General features: G+C 46.5%; 1 protein-coding gene across 1 annotated transcript in view; it reads right to left on the bottom strand.

Moving 5' to 3' along the window:
- The window catches only part of LOC146861863 (uncharacterized), a 136,758-nt gene that overhangs the window by 98,912 nt on the left and 19,914 nt on the right, over positions 1-17,932 (bottom strand). Inside the window, exon 2 of the mRNA XM_085641033.1 lies at positions 9,490-9,616. Coding sequence (XP_085497159.1) covers positions 9,490-9,616 — 127 coding nt within the window. The remainder of the gene's footprint in view (positions 1-9,489; positions 9,617-17,932) is intronic.

Below are 17,932 nucleotides of genomic sequence, written 5' to 3'. Positions count from 1 at the left end.
AGGCTGCAATGGTGAAGCTGGGGCAAAATAATGACTGCGCAATTATAAGTGAGGTCCCTGCCTCTAACCTGAAATCTCAAAAGGATAAGGTGCCTGCTACGCCATCAGAGATGATTGGCAAGCATACCCACTATTAGCGTGGAGATTTAAAAAGTGGGAATGGTTGTCAAACCTCAGGTTCGTAGTAGTATGTGTAATAAAAAAATTCCTTGACATTAATCTAATAACTGCCTCTCTTCCCATTGTATGGGATACGCTTAAGGTTGCTTTTAGGGGATATGCAACTGCATACTCCATGATATTATTTAAAGAAGGGCAAGCCACTGGTCTTTCTCTTAAAAAACAGGTGGGAGGGCACTTAGGGCAGTACACACTTCCAGTTCTCAAGTTAACCTATTTGGAGGCTGAAATCTTACCCAAGAAGAATATAAACCAGTAATATTACAAAGAAAATTAGCACATTTGTAAATTATTGGCTCGGTCAGTAAAATCCGTGAATAATAAGAACGTTATAAGAAATTGTTCACCCAGAATCCGTATTACTTATGTGGGATCAAAATCATTTTTTTTTTGTTGAAACATTTTATTGTTTTCCAAATCAGCAAGTCATCAAAACATCTCCCCACCTCCTCCCCTCCAGGAAGTACCGCACAGTTAACAGCAAAACCGACTCTCTAGGAGACGGCACAACCTTCCCCCCCCGGTCCCCAACTCCCCCCTCCCCCACCCCGTGTCAGTGTGCCCCCGTCCCCTACCCCTCTTCCCCATTCGATGCGCCCCTCCTCCCTGAGCAATAAGATACAGGAGCCCAACCTCTCCCCCAACAAACAGAACCGTCCCTCGTGCCAAGCCAAGGTGCGGGCAGCCAGAGCCCACCGCCACTCCCCTTCTACCCTCCGCTCTCCGCTACCTCCTGCCTGTCAGATGTGCTCTCCCCGTCCCCAGCCTCAGACATCAACCCCTGAAGTTCTACCACTAACGCTTCCCATGCCGGGGCTGTCGCTAGCGCCTTTTCGTCATCCCTTCGGAGGGCCAATTGCACCCGCAGCGTACCCTCAGCCCCCGCCCATCGCGCCATCGCCGCCCGCCACCGCAAGAAGCTAGGCCCCCCCCGGGACTTCCAATGCAAGGTCAGTTCCCTCTTGGCCATTATCAACCCCAGATCATAAAACTTACTAGTAACCTTCGTGCGGCGAGTGTGGGGAAACCAGAGCAACAAGCAGGTCCCCATGTCCGGGGCGATGGAGCGATCTGTCACCTGGTTCAAACAATCCACAACCGCATCCCAGTAGTCACCCAACTGCGAACAGGACCAAAACATGTGCCGAAAATCCGCACCCTCTCCCCCACACCGTGGACACTGAGAGTGTGCTCCCCCGAAATATCGCAATATCTTGGCCGGCGTCAGGTAAGCCCTGTGTAACGTGAAAAACTGGACTAACTGAAACCGGGCATTCCTCGTTCCCTTCCAGGCCCTCCGCACCAGTGTGGCCCACGTGGACTCGGGGATCTCCTTCTCAAGGTCCGTTTCCCACTTTTCCCTCAGGGCACCCAGAGGGAGCAGTCCCTCCATCGACAGCCTGCGATAAAGGCAAGTGATGGCCTTAGTCGTCCCCGCCGCCATCACTACATATTGGCAACCCGCGGCGGTCGGTGGCTCCGAGAGCCCCATATTCCAATGCCTCTGGAGGCTCGCCACCAGGGCCGCATGAAGCAGGAAGTCTCCCCGCGGGAGCCCATAAGAGTCCTGCAAGTCCTGAAAAGGCAACAGCACTCCCTCTCTAAACAAGTCCCCCACCATCTGCACACCCAGCTCCTCCCAAACCGCTAGCCCAGACCAATCTCCCCCATGCGGAAACGCCGTACACATCCCCAGGGGGATCTCCGGGGCATATGGGTGGACTATGGCGGCCCTCCTCTGACATCTGTTCCAACACAACCTAAGGGTACGTTCCTCCAGGGTGAGCTGGGTTAGGTCTAACCTCTGGTGAAGGACTATAAAAGCCAGCACATGTCGCAGAATTAGTCTGCCCTGGGGGCCCTCTGGGCCTCTGTACTCCCTGGCCACCGCCTGCGTAAGCCATTGGAGCTGAGCCGCCAGGTAGTACCACTCAAAATCCGGGGCTGCCAAGCCCCCCTCCGCTCTCGGCCGCCGCAACGTAGTCAGCGCCACTCGCCGTCTCCCTGAGCCCCAAAGGAAGCCAGTAGTCAGTACCCGCAACCGCGCAAAAAACGACGCCGGGATCCATATGGGAAGGGTGCGAAAATAATAAAGAAGGCGTGGCAGCGCCACCATTTTCAGCAGCGCCACCCTCCCAGCACACGAGAGTGGGAGCGTACTCCAAAACCCCATGCTACCCCGTAAGCCGCGAAGGGCTCTACCAACATTTCCCTCCAGCAAATCAGTCTGGGTGTGATAAATGTTAACCCCCAGATAACGGAGGCAGCTGCCTTCCCATCGAATCTGTCCCAGCGCCCGCGGGGCCCGTCCGCCTTGCGACAACGGGAACAAACATGTCTTGCCCCAGTTGACCTTAAGCCCAGAGAATCGACCAAACTCCTCCAAAAGGGCTATCGCTCCATCCAGCGCACTCTCCGCATCTGCCAGGAACATCAGCAGATCATCTGCATATAGGGAGATATAGTGTGTATCCTCCCGCAGGGAAACTCCCACATAGGCGCACCCTCGTCGGGCATGAGCCGCCAGCGGTTCGACCGCCAGGGCAAACAACAGAGGGGAGAGGGAGCATCCCTGCCTCGTCCCCCTCCGCACTCGTTAGGGGGCCGATATGGTAGCCCCAGTCTTCACTCGGGCCGTGGCCTCGCTATAAAGCAAGGTGGTCCAGCGTACGAAGTCCTCCCCCAAACCAAACTCCCGCAGCACTCGGTATAAGTAGGGCCATTCCACACTATCGAAGGCCTTTTCTATGTCGACCGACAGCGTGCAGGCCTCCGGGAAGACATCCCGGTCCATCTCCATCACTCGCAACAACCGTCGAACCGAAGTGGCCGTGCTGCGCCGAGGGATAAAGCCCGCCTGATCCTGGTGAATTAAGGTGGTCATATGGGTCAAAAGGCGCGTCGCCAGTATTTTACTCAAGATTTTGTAGTCCACCGTCAGCATAGAGAGCGGACGGTACGACTTACGCTCGCCGGCCTCCCCTCCGGGTTTTAATAAGGGTACCACAATCGCCTCTCGAGCCGAGGCGGGTAAGCGCCCAAGCCGCCAGGCCTCGCTGTACAGGACCTGCAGTTGCGGCGCTAACAAATCCGGGAACGCCGCAAAGAACTCGACCGGCAACCCGTCCGCCCCCGGTGTCTTCCGACGGACCATGTGCCTAATCGCCGCACGAATCTCACCGAGCGTTATGGCCCCCCCAAGGTCTCTCCCAATCTCCGGGTCCAGCCGAGGCAGGCGGGCCTCCAATAAGAAGCCCGCTAGGCCTTCAGGCTCCCCCTCCATAGTACTATCATACAGCCCAGCATAATAACTGGCAAACCGCTGATTGATCCCCATCTGGGAATAAACCGGGGTCCCCCCCGCTTCAACCAGGGAAAGTATCGGTTCCCCCCGGGCCGTCGGGTTCGCCAACCACGCCAGAAGAGATCCCACCTTATCTCTTTCCGCGTGCGCTCGCATAATGTAGCTTTTATGGTCAAAGCAGCGGAGCTTCTCCACTCGCACCGCCACGCCCTCACGCGCCTCAGCGACTGCAGCCAACTCACCGTCTCCCGCCTGATGCGCCCGCTCAGCCGCCCGCAGCAGGGCCTCTGCCCCCTCCACCTCCTTCAACAAAGTCTTCCGTACTCGGGCCGTGGGCGATATACAAACCCCCCGAACTACCGCCTTAAACGCATCCCACTTCGTTGCCCGGCTAGCCGCCGTTCCCGAGTTCCGCCCAAAATAGTGCGTTATGCAGCCGCTAACCTCATCCCGGAAGACCGAGTCCTCCAAAAGCAAGGGGTTAAGACGCCACGTAGGGATCGCTGGCCGCTGCCTGGACCATTGCAGCATCCCCACACAGGGGTTATGATCCGAGAGGGTTTTGGCTAAATATTCACTATGCCGCATCAACATTTGAACGTCCGGGGAACACAGCAGACCATCCAATCCTGTGGGATCAAAATCATGTTAGGCAGTCCATTTTTAGCCATTATAAATAAATGTATCAATGCAGTGAAGGTATCAATTCTGATTTGATGATTCAATGTCTGAGCAGGATAGAATTTCCAAAGCTCTCAGATGATTGGAAATTGAGCTTTTTTAAAAATCTCTCTCTCTGAGGTTCAGCTAGTGTTAAATGATATGGCCAGTGCCAAATCTGCAGGGAGCGCTGAATTACCCACTGAGGGTAATCACATTTTCTATCCCAAATTAAAAGAGATTTTGGTTAGCTTATCTAATTTGATTTTCCAAGGTGGAGTCTCCACTTTCTTTTTTTAGAAGTGGTAACTGACAGTATATTGAAGAGTTACAAACCAGTATGAAATCCCCCAAAAATTATCACCAAATTAAAATTAAATGCGGATTATGAGCTGTTTGAAAAGATAGTAGCAAATCGTGTGATGGTAACTGCATCCTCTCTGAAGGATTAAGATAAGAATGTTTTTTTATCAAATAGAAATATTTCAGTTAATACTACTTGATACAAGCTATTGATCATTTTTCCCTAAATAACATCTGTTCAGCAAGTATGATGGATGCTGAAAAGGTTTTGAACCTGGTAAAATGAGAAACTATTTCAAATTCTTGAATCTTTTCTTTCCTGGATCAAATATTGCAGAGTTTAAAAAACGTTTACGATGAGGCTTAGCTACAATCATTATAAATTCTTCAGAAGCTAGCAAGATTAATATTTCCTGGAGAACATGTCAAGGCTGCGCTATGTCCCCAATACTATTTACTCCTTTTTATTGAGATTTTGGCACTTAGTATTCCGCATAATGCGAATATTTGCCCTCCAGTTCCTGGTATGTCAAAATAAAAGCTGTATCCTATACTTGAGTGCGGAAAAATCAAATAAACAAAATTCACTGCATACTATTCAGGAGTTGGAGGGTATAAAATCAATCACAGTAAATCTGAGATTTCTTTTGTTCAATGCCTCTGTGGAGAATGTATCTATGGCAAACTTCATTTGTAACTTTGAGGGACTCACTTAAAATGTTAATCTCGAACACATATTGCTGTATGTTCAATATGTTTGGCAATACCTATAGCTTTGGACAAATTTGGATTCAGAGCGAGCAGCCTCTCTTGTACCCAGGGATCGTTAATGGACCGGACCAACTGGTTTGTGATGAGCAAATCCGTTAATCTTGCAATAATCACAGGTCGCTGGCACCCCTCTCAATTTAACTTGCTACCTTTTAATTTTTACTTTGAACCCTGCTAAAGAATTTGTGCCTCTTAAGCACAACACTGATTTTCACACTGAACTGCAATTCTAATTTTCTGTGTGTTACTTTGTAAACATCAAAACGCGTCTCTTTCCCCATCTCCATCTTCAAATACCTTCCTTTCATTTATACCCAATGCATGCAATAGTATGTGCTGTATGCCCATTAAGGATTTCTCCCCACCAGTAGCTATTAAATAAGATTCAAAGATCCAGGCCCACCATCCCCATGGCAAATTTGGCGTTCACATGTCGTTGAGTAAAGGTGGCCGCTGACTCACACCTATAGCAGCACATTACAATACTATAAGAACTTGCAGGAAACCACAGAGGCAGAGTATGTCCCACAAGTGTGCAAGGTTCCTTGAAAGAAAGACTTACTATAATGAACAACAAACTTACAGTAGGTAAGCGGAGACGAGGAAATGTAAAACAGACACAATAAAGTGCAAATTCCTACAGGGCAAAGGCTATTTAGAAGCAGAAGATAATCAAAACATTCTGACGCAAAGGTAATTATAAAGTATCCCATATTGATAAGCAAAGAGAAGTTTATACCTGCTTTAGACATTTCAGGAGACTTACAGTACGAGTGGCTTAAAGCACTGTTTCTCACCACAGCAAGAGAAAATTATTACCTGCTTCAGATAATCCAGAAAGCTAACGGCAAGAGATGTGGTGCACAATTCAGTTACAGTTTCATTTTTGGGGCCGTCAGCCCCCACGTAAGGCTCCTATCTTGATACTGGGCGTCTCCCACAGAACAGGAAGACTAGTTCCAATAGGAGAATGCAAAAGGTCTGGTCTCTTCTCACCAGAAGCAGGAAAATGAGATTAGAGACGTAGTTCTAGATTATGCTCCGCCCACTAGAAGAAGGTAGCTGCTGTCGACGAGTTGTCATAAGGAAGGCAAAATTCTTCGCGAGTCCTGGGGCAAAAACTTGCACCCTCTGGAACTCCTTCCGTATTTTTCAATTATTGAAAAGAAAATGTACTCCAGGGAAAGGGAAAGCATGGCATCTGGTACCATCTTGTGGTAGTTGACATAAGTGGCTTCTTCATTAATGAAGACCGCTGGCTTGATTTCATAAAAACAAGCATTTTCAATGCAATAGGTCATTTGTGAAAGTTAGAGCTATTGGCGTTCGGAAACGTCCTTTAGGATGAAGCCCCAATCACACTGTGCCTTCACAGCGCCGGCAGCATGACGAATGCATCTTTGGCACACAATCGTCCTACACGCATGTCATTTCCAACAACTTACGTTAGGGGGGTCGCAATGGCAGAGTGGTATTGGAATTAAAGTCAAACATCTTCACTACTGTTGCTCAAACTGGAGTTGGAATAGTAAATTACACTATTCCAATATCCAGCACCCCCTGACTTGCATGCAGAACTAATGTGTTCTAAAGACAAATTCGTTCAAATGACGGAGTTCCTAAGGCATGCGTGAAAAACGCATGCAAAATTCCACCATACATTCATTGGTGTTGTGAATGACAGGACAGAACACATCCCTAGCTGCAAACACTGGAAAATGACACTTAGATCAAGTTGGGAAAGCTGCAAAGAAGAAAGGCGCGGCGGCTATTGTTAAAGTGCGGCGTGCCGCGCTGCTGAAATAAAAATATAAGATTATGCGCACCTGAAAAAATAAAATAAATAAATAAAGTGCAGTGTGCCGCGCTGCTTTTGAAAAATGCACGTCATGCTGCGCTGCTTTAAAAAATATATATTATTTTGTGCACAGTCCTAACCTGAACTTCTCTGAGCCACACGTAGAGAGAGTTACCTGCTTGGGCTTCCGCCAGATGCAGGCAACTCAAGTAGGCAGCCCGAGTACTGCAGCAGGAAACAGAAGCTAAAACCTCAAATAGCAGGGACGCTAATCACCCCAGCTCCAGGTGGAGGACACATCCCCAGCTGTCAGCAAGGAAAACAAGCATTGGCATAGCCAATAGGTCTCGCCTTTGGGACTTTATAAGTGGTTAGTCATGCAGCACATTATCCTAGGTGCAGTGCCGCCATGGATTAAAGCCTTGTCAGGCTTATCTGCATCACTTTTGCATCTGGCGGCTTTGGCCCGAGTCCCCTTGAACTCTGGGGAGTCAATTGCCTTAAAGCTGGCTTTAATTGGCGCAAATATTCAGAGAAAGAGTAGCAATTTAAAAAAAATACATACATTCCTGCCTTTGAAAGGCAAAGCACTGCAGTTGGAAAAGAGAAGGGGATCACGGACAAAGCACTGTATTGTGTGTAAGAGTGCACAATAAAAGTTAAAATGAAGAAATGAAGGAGTGTGTGATACGTTCGCCGATAAACCTTGCGAAGTAAAAGCTACTGTTATTTTCATCACCCGCAGAAATGTTATTCACAATAAATGCAGCGAACTTGCTACAATTGGTGCAATATTGGGCTCCAGCCTGTGGAATAATCTTGAGAGGGACAAAGTTGCTCTTGGTGCGAGAACAAAGTGAATGCGGACAACGGGAGGGGGGTGGGAGCATTGTGAACACGGACAACGGATAGGGGGTGGGAGCAAAGCAACAGAAAATTAAACAAGTGAAGCCGCAAAAGTGAAAGCAACCGCGCTGTATTTAATTAGTAACTTGATCCACGACGAGGGAGTAATGCAGCTGCCACCCTGCGCGCCGCTGCTCGCTCCCAAGAGCAAAACGCTGTGGGAGTGAACTTTTGGAGAAGAGATGGGATATACAGCCGCATTTGGCCATTTGCGTGCTTTCATTATTGAAAGCCACACGCAAAGGCCAATCCAATGTGTGGGAGGAGTCAGACCCACATGGAGAAGTTTCGGGGAAGTTTGGAGTGCTCACAAGAAGCCTCCCATAGAACAGCTAGATTAAGTTGGGTGAGCCACACAGAAGAAAAACGTGGCCAATATTGTTGAACTTCAAGCCCGACATGCTGCGCTGCTAAAATTAAAACATAAGATTATGCATGGCTATAAAAAATAATAATAATAAAGCGTGACGTGCTGCACTGCTTTTATAACAAGCGCGGCGTGCCTCGCTGCTTTAATAAAATATATTATATTGTGTGTAGTTTCAACATCAAGTTCTGCGAGCCGCACATAAGAAGTTCAAAAACCTAAGATAAATCGCGCCGTGCATCGTGCTGGATTTTTAAAAAGTGGTTGCTCTCACACATAAGAAAACAAAGGTGCAATCACCATTTTTGCAGCTGAATCCCAAAAACATAAGATAAAGCGCGGCGTGCATCACGCTAGATAAAAAAAAAGTCGTTGCTGGAGAGTGAGTCCTGTCTGCAACAGCAAGTCATTTAAGAAAACAGTGCTCATAGACAGTATTCAAAACATACAGAGTAACAACACATGTAACAGGGCAGTCCTCATAGGAGGTTACAACAGGAGAAAAAGAGGGACTACTAAGCCTAATAACGAATTAAGAGCCACCGTTTACAAAGGACAGTAATAGGAGCCAATTGAAAAGGTGGGCGAGAAATGGGTGGAGCTTAAAGCCCATAACTGAATACAGCGTGTCTCGAAGAGACAGCGCAAGTGCTGACTAGGCGAGACCGAAAAAAAAATGAATACATTTTGCTAAAGCAGAGCAGGGCCTCGATAGAACTGGGCATGGGCCACAATGTCCTATATAGTTCCCTCTAGTGACAGATTACAACATCCTGGGGAGTGCTCTTAAACACACTTAAATTTCCCATCCATGAAATTTAGTATTTTGTTCATTATTATGTCTGAACACTGGATGGCCATTAATCACAGCTCGCAATATTTAAATTCCTTTGGAGTCTGTTGAGTGGAGAACCATTCAAAAACCTCAGAAATCACTGCACAGAATGATCTCTTCAAAATACAACAGCATGTTTTTGGGGTCTGTTGCATTTTTAAATGTATGTTATTTAGTTAAGTATAACTTTGCAAAATTACAAATTGGTGCAAGTACTTTAGAAGGAAAATAATCGTTAAGCTTAGGCCTAGACAAGTATACCCAAGCAGTCCGCTGACTCAGCTTCCTGGCTTAACATCCTTTTCCTACCAAATTTACTAAAAATAAATCACCATCCTTTTAAAATATGGAGAATATGATTTTACCAAGAGAAATTAATGCCTGGTGAATTTCCTTCATTACATTCCTGTAAAGTTCCTTCTGCCACTCGTGTAAAAGCTTCCACTCCTCTTCAGAGAAACAGGCAGCGACATCCTGAAATGTAACGGGTGCCTGAAACAACAAAAAATTGTAAGGCATTCTCAACAACCATGCTAGCCAAAACATAATATGGGTAAGCTGGACAAGTTAAATAGTAAAATGCTTCTATCTTCTTGGGCAGTCAAGCAGAGGAGGAGGCTTTAACATTTGTGTTTTGTGAATTCTCCCCTACCGAAACACAGGTAGTGTATTCCATATTTTAAGAAGATTCACATATTTTTGTGCACAACGCAAAACACCATTTTATCTCAGTAGTTGAGCTATCAATTCACGGCCAGCAACCACTGGCAAAAACAGTAGGAATAATGCAAGACAAACTGGTTGTGTGTCATAATATAGAATTTAAAAATATCAATCTGCTTTAATATCAACTCTACAGTATTGACTACTACTATATCAATCAAGGTAAACAGATACAGCCTTACTCTCACCTGCGGTTTCATCCTCGAACCCACTCTTGATTACTAGTTATGCGCCTTGCCGCTTCAATGTACTAAACCCTCTCTCCGCATTGGTTCGACCACCCATGCATCACTCTCTCCCATGCCTTGAATCTGGCACCTCTCCCTACCTAACCGTGTGTAACACTAAGGTTCTCTCTCACTTTCCCTCCTACACAAGCTTTTAGACTATCTGGCCTTTGAATCCTCTTCCAACCAACCCACGTGTTGCAATCTAATATTGCTTTGAACTTCCTTCTACTTGCAGGCAGCTCCTCTGGACCGGCTTTCTTTCACCCCATCTTCCTCTCTCACCATTCGTCCCCCCGTCCACAGTTGATTTGTTGCACACAGTTCTTTTGTTGTTTATTGTCAGCTTATTTTAGCTAGATAATCTTTTCCTCTGTTTACGCGTCTTGACCTCCATCTACTGTCCAGTGTTCTATCCGACCAAGTTACATTACTTTAATTTACTTAAATCTGCTAGTTCATTCACTTTTTATTCGATGTAAGACAATATTGTCAGTTTGTATTATATTGAAAAACTCCCTCATACCTCATAGTATACGAGCACTACTTGAAGCGTTAGTTAAATAATTAAATAAATAACTATATTGAAGTCGATTTACTATTCCAACTTCACATCTACATACCATCACAATAAAGTTTACATTGATATTGTGTGGTTTATAATGTTGCAGATTGATATTAATCATACATTTTTTGACTTCGTACTATCAAATTTAGAACATAAATACTGCCTAGAGCCATCTGGCAGTGAATAAAACATGGGCCACCATTTTACAGCGACTGAGAAAACACTCTTGCGTCTTAAGAGCTGTTACAGCATGAGGGATATTCTACAGCGAATCAGCGGTCTCTATCAGTGGAATCTGGAACTGCAGACCATAGACTATTAAGTCAAGAACTTCATAAAGCCTGAACTGAAGGAGCAGTGGGCAAATCGTTTACCACCGGTCTCACTGATAGAAACCTAACGATGGCTCTATGGCCTTTCCTGTTGACTTTGAAACTGAATAACGTGGAGTGTTCGGAGGTTGTGCGATTCTGAAATGGTATCCACACCGTAATGGAGGAGGTCACGCACGTCGCTCTGTTGCCAGAGGCTAGGAGGTGTTTGTTGAATGTCTGGGAACCGAATGATTATAATGCGGCACAGACGCAGTGGGTGACTCTGGGGTACATGGTGGCTAAGCGTAACATTGCACAGCTATGGGGCTCCCCGAGGCCGCCCACGATTCGAGGTATGGAAGGAGAATATGGACTGGTGTATGTTTAGGGAAAAGACGGTGTATGTGGCGAGAGGCAAGCCAGGGAAATGGACTAAGGTATGGGGTCCATGGAATTTATATCGTGGACGTATCTGCACCCCGCCTCTGCCATTAGAGGTCGATATTGCTTTGTCCCCCTAGCCACGCATTCTGCGGGATGGTGTGAGGTGTGTTCCATGCTTTGTCTTCCCGTTGTCCCCCATTACCGCTTCCAGGCAAGAACTGCTTTGGACACTGTACGTTGCTCCCCGTCCTGGGAAGGGCACGCTGCTATTTCGGACTCTCATTGCCTTGAGTGTGTTTTATATTTAATAGAAAATGAAACTGTTTTTTCCGATTGCTCCTGGCCTATGGCCACAGCCTGTTACATGTGCTCACGAACTGCCGGGAGCTTTGCCTCTGGTTCATTTGAATGTGTGGCGTTGTACTGCGGGCCCTCGGGCTCTATAGCGGCCGGCCCTGGTGGTTGTAGGCCCTTGTCTGTATTTTATCGTGTACCTACGGTTTCTAATAAAAAAATAAAAAAAAGAAACTGAATAACGACAGTGTACCAATATGTTTGCTATTATCGCCATTCCTACTTAATGTACATGACATATCCATAACTAATGTTATTAGATTTCATGAGCTCAGATTATGCACCTATGCTGATGGCACTTAAATATTGTTAAACTCTGTGGTCAGCGTGACATGGACTAATCATTTATGTGCTGTCTGTCAGAGGTCAGAGAAAGGATTAAACACCATTGGATAAAATTAAACACTGACAAAACAGACGTTGTCATGATTAGCAAATGTCCCACATCTTGGCACTCTTTTCTACGGTCTTAAGATTTTGGTCCTTGTCCTACACCAGCAAGCTCTGTAAAAGTTTGGAAGTCCATATTTATACCACTGTATAGATGAACCCCACGTATCAGCTGCGGTCTCCAAATGCACCTTCATGACTCAAAACTGTTACTGTGTTGCAATATCTGTGCTGATTGGATTTAAATGTAATTATTGGAATTCTGCATATTTAAGCATCAAAAACGAGTACTTCTGAGACTTCAAGCTGCCCGTTTAGTCTCTCTGGCACTCTAGCATTCTCATGTTACACCTCTTTTGAGATCTCTCCACTGACTTCCTATGCAAACCTGCATCACTTTGGAACTTTTAAAGTGCTCGTGATAGGCCATAGACCACACTGTGCCTAATTTTAATTATCAAAGTTCAAGATCTTACACTCCTAGAAATCTCAGCTCTGCTCCTTGTAAATCACAAACTATTCCCGGACTTAGGAAAGCTAGTAAAGCCAGCCAAGCTTTCTCGGTCTTTGCTCCAAAGCTGTGGCATGCTCTAACCTTACTTCTCAGAGCAACACCATCACAATTGCTCTTCAGTCATGCTTAAAAACCATGAGTTTCAGTTGATTGCTCGGCCAATCCAATCTGTTTTCTTCATCTCTCAATGATGTCATAAGCACCAAAAGACTTGTAAATCATGTACAACAGAACTATTCACAGGGCAATCATTCTTAGCATTAGGCATCCCTCATCAGGCAACCATCCTGGAAAAAGGTAGCTATTGGTGGCAGCAATTATTGCCAAGCCACATCCCTCCAGTTCCTATTGCCTCTCCTCATCCTAAAGTTAGAATTCCTTTATTGGTTGCTCTCTTTGTGTTATCCAAGTAGCCTATGGTGATCTCCACAATGGATAGAGTTCAAGCCGCACAGTGTTAAAATTGCCTTTCAGATTGGTGCTGCAATTACTATGTTGCCTTCTGGTTCATGTAAGCATGAATATAGTGCTACCGTGTATTTCTGTATTCCAAAAGGAACCTGGGTGATTTTGATAGAGAACAATTTTCCTTTAGACTTGTTTTATTTAATATATGTGTGCATTGCATGTTTCCAACAAGTTTCAAAAACTAAAGCAAAAGTTTAGAATTTACAATACATATGCAGTAGCTCAAATCAAGTTTGTCATAAAATTGACCCAAAAGCTGTAGCATCAACTCCAATATTTTTCCTAGCATGCCGCTATTCGATGCCCACCCATCAGGCCGCCAGTAAAATCCTTTCTTTTGCTTTTTCTAACCCTTCTTTAACAAGTCTCCATTCTCCAGGTATTTGGCCCCAAGTTCCCCTGCGGCAGCCACACTGATATTTTCGGCTTCATATAATTCTATCAACTATAGTATATTGGTAGGAACTTGTTCTTTTGAGTGCCCAGATATCCATTTCCTATGATACAAAACTGGATCTACCCTTATTTCTGTCCTTGACCTGCCCCTTCCAACCTGCTGAAATGAACAGTCTTGCTGCACAATACCACCGATCTGTTCAACATAACTGGCAATAAGCGAAGGCTACTGACAACAGCCAAACTCCGCAACGATTTTGTGGAAGAATACCATAAAAACGGTTCAGGCAACGGGAGAGACTAACTGAACCTGGACAGCCTAATTCAAATAAAGCCAGCAAATGGAAAGCAAGGGAACAAGAGTTACAAACCACAAAGCCAATAGCAAGCAACGGGAGGAATGCATTTCTAGGTCAACTTTCTGAAAGTCCCCAAGATGTCTTTAGCAAACGCAGACATCTGACCTGGCTGGTAGGCTGCTAACTAAAAAGAGAATTCACTTATTGTCTTTATCCTAACTTTCAAGATCCTGTAAGAGCAATTTAGTGTAACAATTCCCCCACATCTAATAAGGCAATCAGTATATTGGTAGGAACTTGTTCTTTTGAGTGCTCAGATATCCATTGCCTATGATACAAAACTGGATCTACCCTTATATCCGTCCTTGACCTGCCCCTTCCAACCTGCTGAAATGAACAGTCTTGCTGCACAATACCACTGATCTGTTCAACATAACTGGCAATAAGCGAAGGCTACTGACAACAGCCAAACTCCGCAACCTCCACCACTGGTGCTCGCAACATCTAGCCACACACTACAAGTGGTTGACTTGAGTTGTTCAAGGTGGCCTCTGATTTTTTGTTTGAATTTTACTAAAAAGAATATACAGCGCACAGACGATTATGTGTGGAAATTGCATCACCTCAGTGTAATGATCTGTTTTGATCATATTAAAGTTCTTTCCAACACACTTCAGAATTAACAAAAAATGTGCCTCATTTGTGTTCCTAGTTTTGTTTGATATATTCTGAAATACTTGCACAGTTCATTTAAATGTTGTTGTGTGCTAGACAAAAACCTCTTCCCTACCTACCCCCAGTATCCAGCAACATTATCACACAAATCCTCTCACTTTGAAGTCAGAGAATGAAAAGTAAACAAGCGTCATTGGAAGACAGTGCCTGACATTTGGCGTCGGTCTTTGAATGCCCAGCAAATGGCGTCGGTCTTTGAATGCCCAGCAAATGGGATGAGATGAGAACAAGATTTACAGGTCGTTTACAGAAAGGAAGCACTCACAAAGGTAAGACAGCACCTGACATTTGACATCAGTCTTTAAATGGCCAGCAAACATTCCGAGATAAGAACAAGATTTAAAGGCTTGTTTACAGAAAACGATTTTGTGGAAGAATACCCTAAAAACGCTTCAGGCAACGGGCAAGACTAACTGAACCTGGATATCCTAATTCAAATAAAGCCAGCAAATGGAAAGCAAGGGAACAAGAGTTACAAACCGCAAAGCCAATAGCAAGCAACGGGCGGAATGCATTTCTAGGTCAACTATCTGAAAGTCCCCAAGATGTCTTTAGCAAACGCAGACCTCTGTCATGGCTGGTAGGCTGCAAACTAAAAAGAGAATTCACTTATTGACTTTAACCTAACTTTCAAGATCCTGTAAGAGCAATTTAGTGTAACAATTCCCCCACATCTAATAAGGCAATCAGACGATAATTTTCTGTAGAAATGAATGAACCTTATTTGTGGATCGGAAACAGAATTGATCCACACAAACTTTCAGGGATGGTGTTAGAAAGGAAACTACAATTGTACAGAGGTCTCAGCATTGTTTCCCAAAAGCTGTCTCAGTTTTAAGGACTGCTGGACAGATCCTATTAGGTCCTAGAGCACCCATATGCACATGGAGGACAAATTCTTATGAACCACTTTGAAAGAAATAGCTATCCGAGGACACTCTGAAACAGGTCCCCTCAGAGAGGCTGGGGAGAATCATCAGTTACATATAAAGAGCTAATACAACTCATCTAATCAGTGACAGGTATGGAATTAACAACCCGATTGACACCTTCGTTCCCTTGCACACAATAAACAAATCCACCTATCTCTTATAATTTGCTTCAGTTTTTGCCTTGCACACTGCATTCTTATATTTGTGTTGTTGCCTAATAAACTTTCAGTGCCATATCATCATATGCCCTGTAGTATCTTTTCATACTCAAGGGTAATGAATGTTTCATAGCCCAATACTAATGGTTATATTTTGGCCCAGAGAGCAACAGTCGATAATTGGTATAGTTCTATGGCACACTTTTTTATTTAAGTGCAGGTTTAGCTTGCTACTCACTGAGACCTAAAGAGTTAGCTATGAATATGTGTTAGAGGGTACAAATTATCCATTTTGTCTTGGCCAATGTGTGGAAAAGCGCATTTGTAGAGGTCCCTTTTAATGCTCCCACTTTTGGTTATTTCACAGGGTTTGGCAACCCACTTCTTAAATGTACTGCATGAGTGAGCACGAGGGATGAAAGCATGCTGCAGGAAATGGTCACTGCCAGCAAATGTCATAATTTCAAAGACAGAAACTAAGTGTAAGACCTCTACCGATAGATATGTATAGTCGATAACGGGGCGTGGCCAAGCAAAATGGCCAACAGGACATGAGCTCTCGAGCTCGCCATTGGGCCGCCCTAAGATCCTGACTAATCCTGCTGATTTATCCGAAGATCGCCCTGTAAATGACCGCAGCCGACCTGCCTGCGCGGAGCCGCCCTGGGGGGGAGGGAGGCCTCCAGAGCCTGGGATTATTCAATTTGCACCGCAGACTGCTGGGCGGTGCTGGTCTGCAGCAACACCTGGCCTGTGCGCAGGGGCCCCAAGGCGGATTGCGGCTATTGCCCTCACTGGTGGAGGCGACCCAGGGCACGGATCCGGGACTGCCGATTGGATGAGCTCCCTCCTTAGAGCAGAGCTGCAGACTGAAATCGGGGGCTTCGAGTGGGCAGGCTGGCCCTGACAGATGTGTGGCGGCGGCCCCGGCGTGGGTGTCTACCCTGCCGCCTGTGGCTTGGCCTTGTTAGGGGCAAGGGCTGCCACCTCTACCCGTGAGAACTCTCCTTCACCGGAATCGCGGTCCCTTCTGCCTGGGGCTAGCGGAGGCTTGGTGGGAGCTCCTCTCCGCCTGTGCTGCTTCGCAGCAGCTCGGGGCTGCACGCCGTGACTGCTGCACAGAGCGGCGCTCGGTGAGGGACGCCCCGGTCGCTGTGCTGGGCACGAGGTTGCAGGACGCTCCCGGTGGTGGCCTTTCTGTTTCCCTGCATGTTTGGTCCCTGCGCATTTCTGGTGGGCAGGGCGGCGTCCCGCATGTACCATTACTGAACAGACTCCTTTCCAATGGCCTGATCCATTGGGGCTGTCCCGGGAAGGAGGGACTCGTCGGGCCTAAGGCCGGTGGTCTGACTGAGTATTTGGGACTGTACACCCTAACCCCTGCAGGAACACAGAGCCTGGCCCAGAGTGCATGTGGGTGTTACAACATTGGCCCCAGCTGTATGGACTGTTCAACCTCATGCGGAGAGGATATTCTTGAACCCCCCTGGTGTTCCAACTTGCCTGCCTGGTGCTAGTAGGGAGGGTTTTGTGCTGTAGCTGAACAATTCTTGAAGAGTCCTCACCCAGTTGTGCTCCTGGGGACTATCAGATCTGTCCGTTATAGAGAGAGCCCAGAGGGCCCTGGTGCCGCCCCCCCAAGCTCTATCGTGAGCATTAATAGAGAAAGTGCTGAACAACCGCGACAGGCTGCATTCTGTGGGCAGCGAAGGAATGTACATAGTGCCAATATCGGCAACTGTAGTCACATAACACACATAATACATCAATAAACCACACAACACTTTTGTAAGTGGAGAAATATTGCTGCAGGTTTATTAGCATAACCAATATGCAAACATGGTGGGTTATCATACGGGCGATCCCAGGGCAGGCCAACCCCTATGCCGCCTGCCCGTCTGATAAGCCTAAATTACACCGTGACAGTCGCCAATTGGTGCATACCAAATCTTGGGAGGGGCCACCCCTCCCATCCGTGGACCACCAGTCCACTTGCTTACTCACGCCCCCCCCCGAAAGAGGTGGGCGGAGCGTATTATGGCAGCCCCCGGTTGCTCAGACCCACAACCGCCCGTAGGACTACCGGGGCACCGTAGTTCTTCCAGGGGACAACGCTAAGACATCCCTGGGTATCCTGGCTTAGCACCACGCTGTGCTGCTGCATGAAGTACCCCTTGGTATCTGCAGACTCTGGATCGCCCTGTAACTCCTCCTGCAACACAAAATAACATGTTAGAAAAACTAACCCCCCTCACTCCTTGTACATCCGGCTGCCGGGTAAGCGGAGGGGTGGGCAAGGCGAGACGTCGAGGGGCAAGGCGAGACGTCGAGGGACAAGAGGGCGAA

This window comes from Triturus cristatus, chromosome 2_2, assembly GCF_964204655.1.
Source record: "Triturus cristatus chromosome 2_2, aTriCri1.1, whole genome shotgun sequence".
Taxonomy (NCBI): Eukaryota; Metazoa; Chordata; class Amphibia; order Caudata; family Salamandridae; genus Triturus; species Triturus cristatus.
This window is presented reverse-complemented; position numbering and strand designations above follow the sequence as displayed.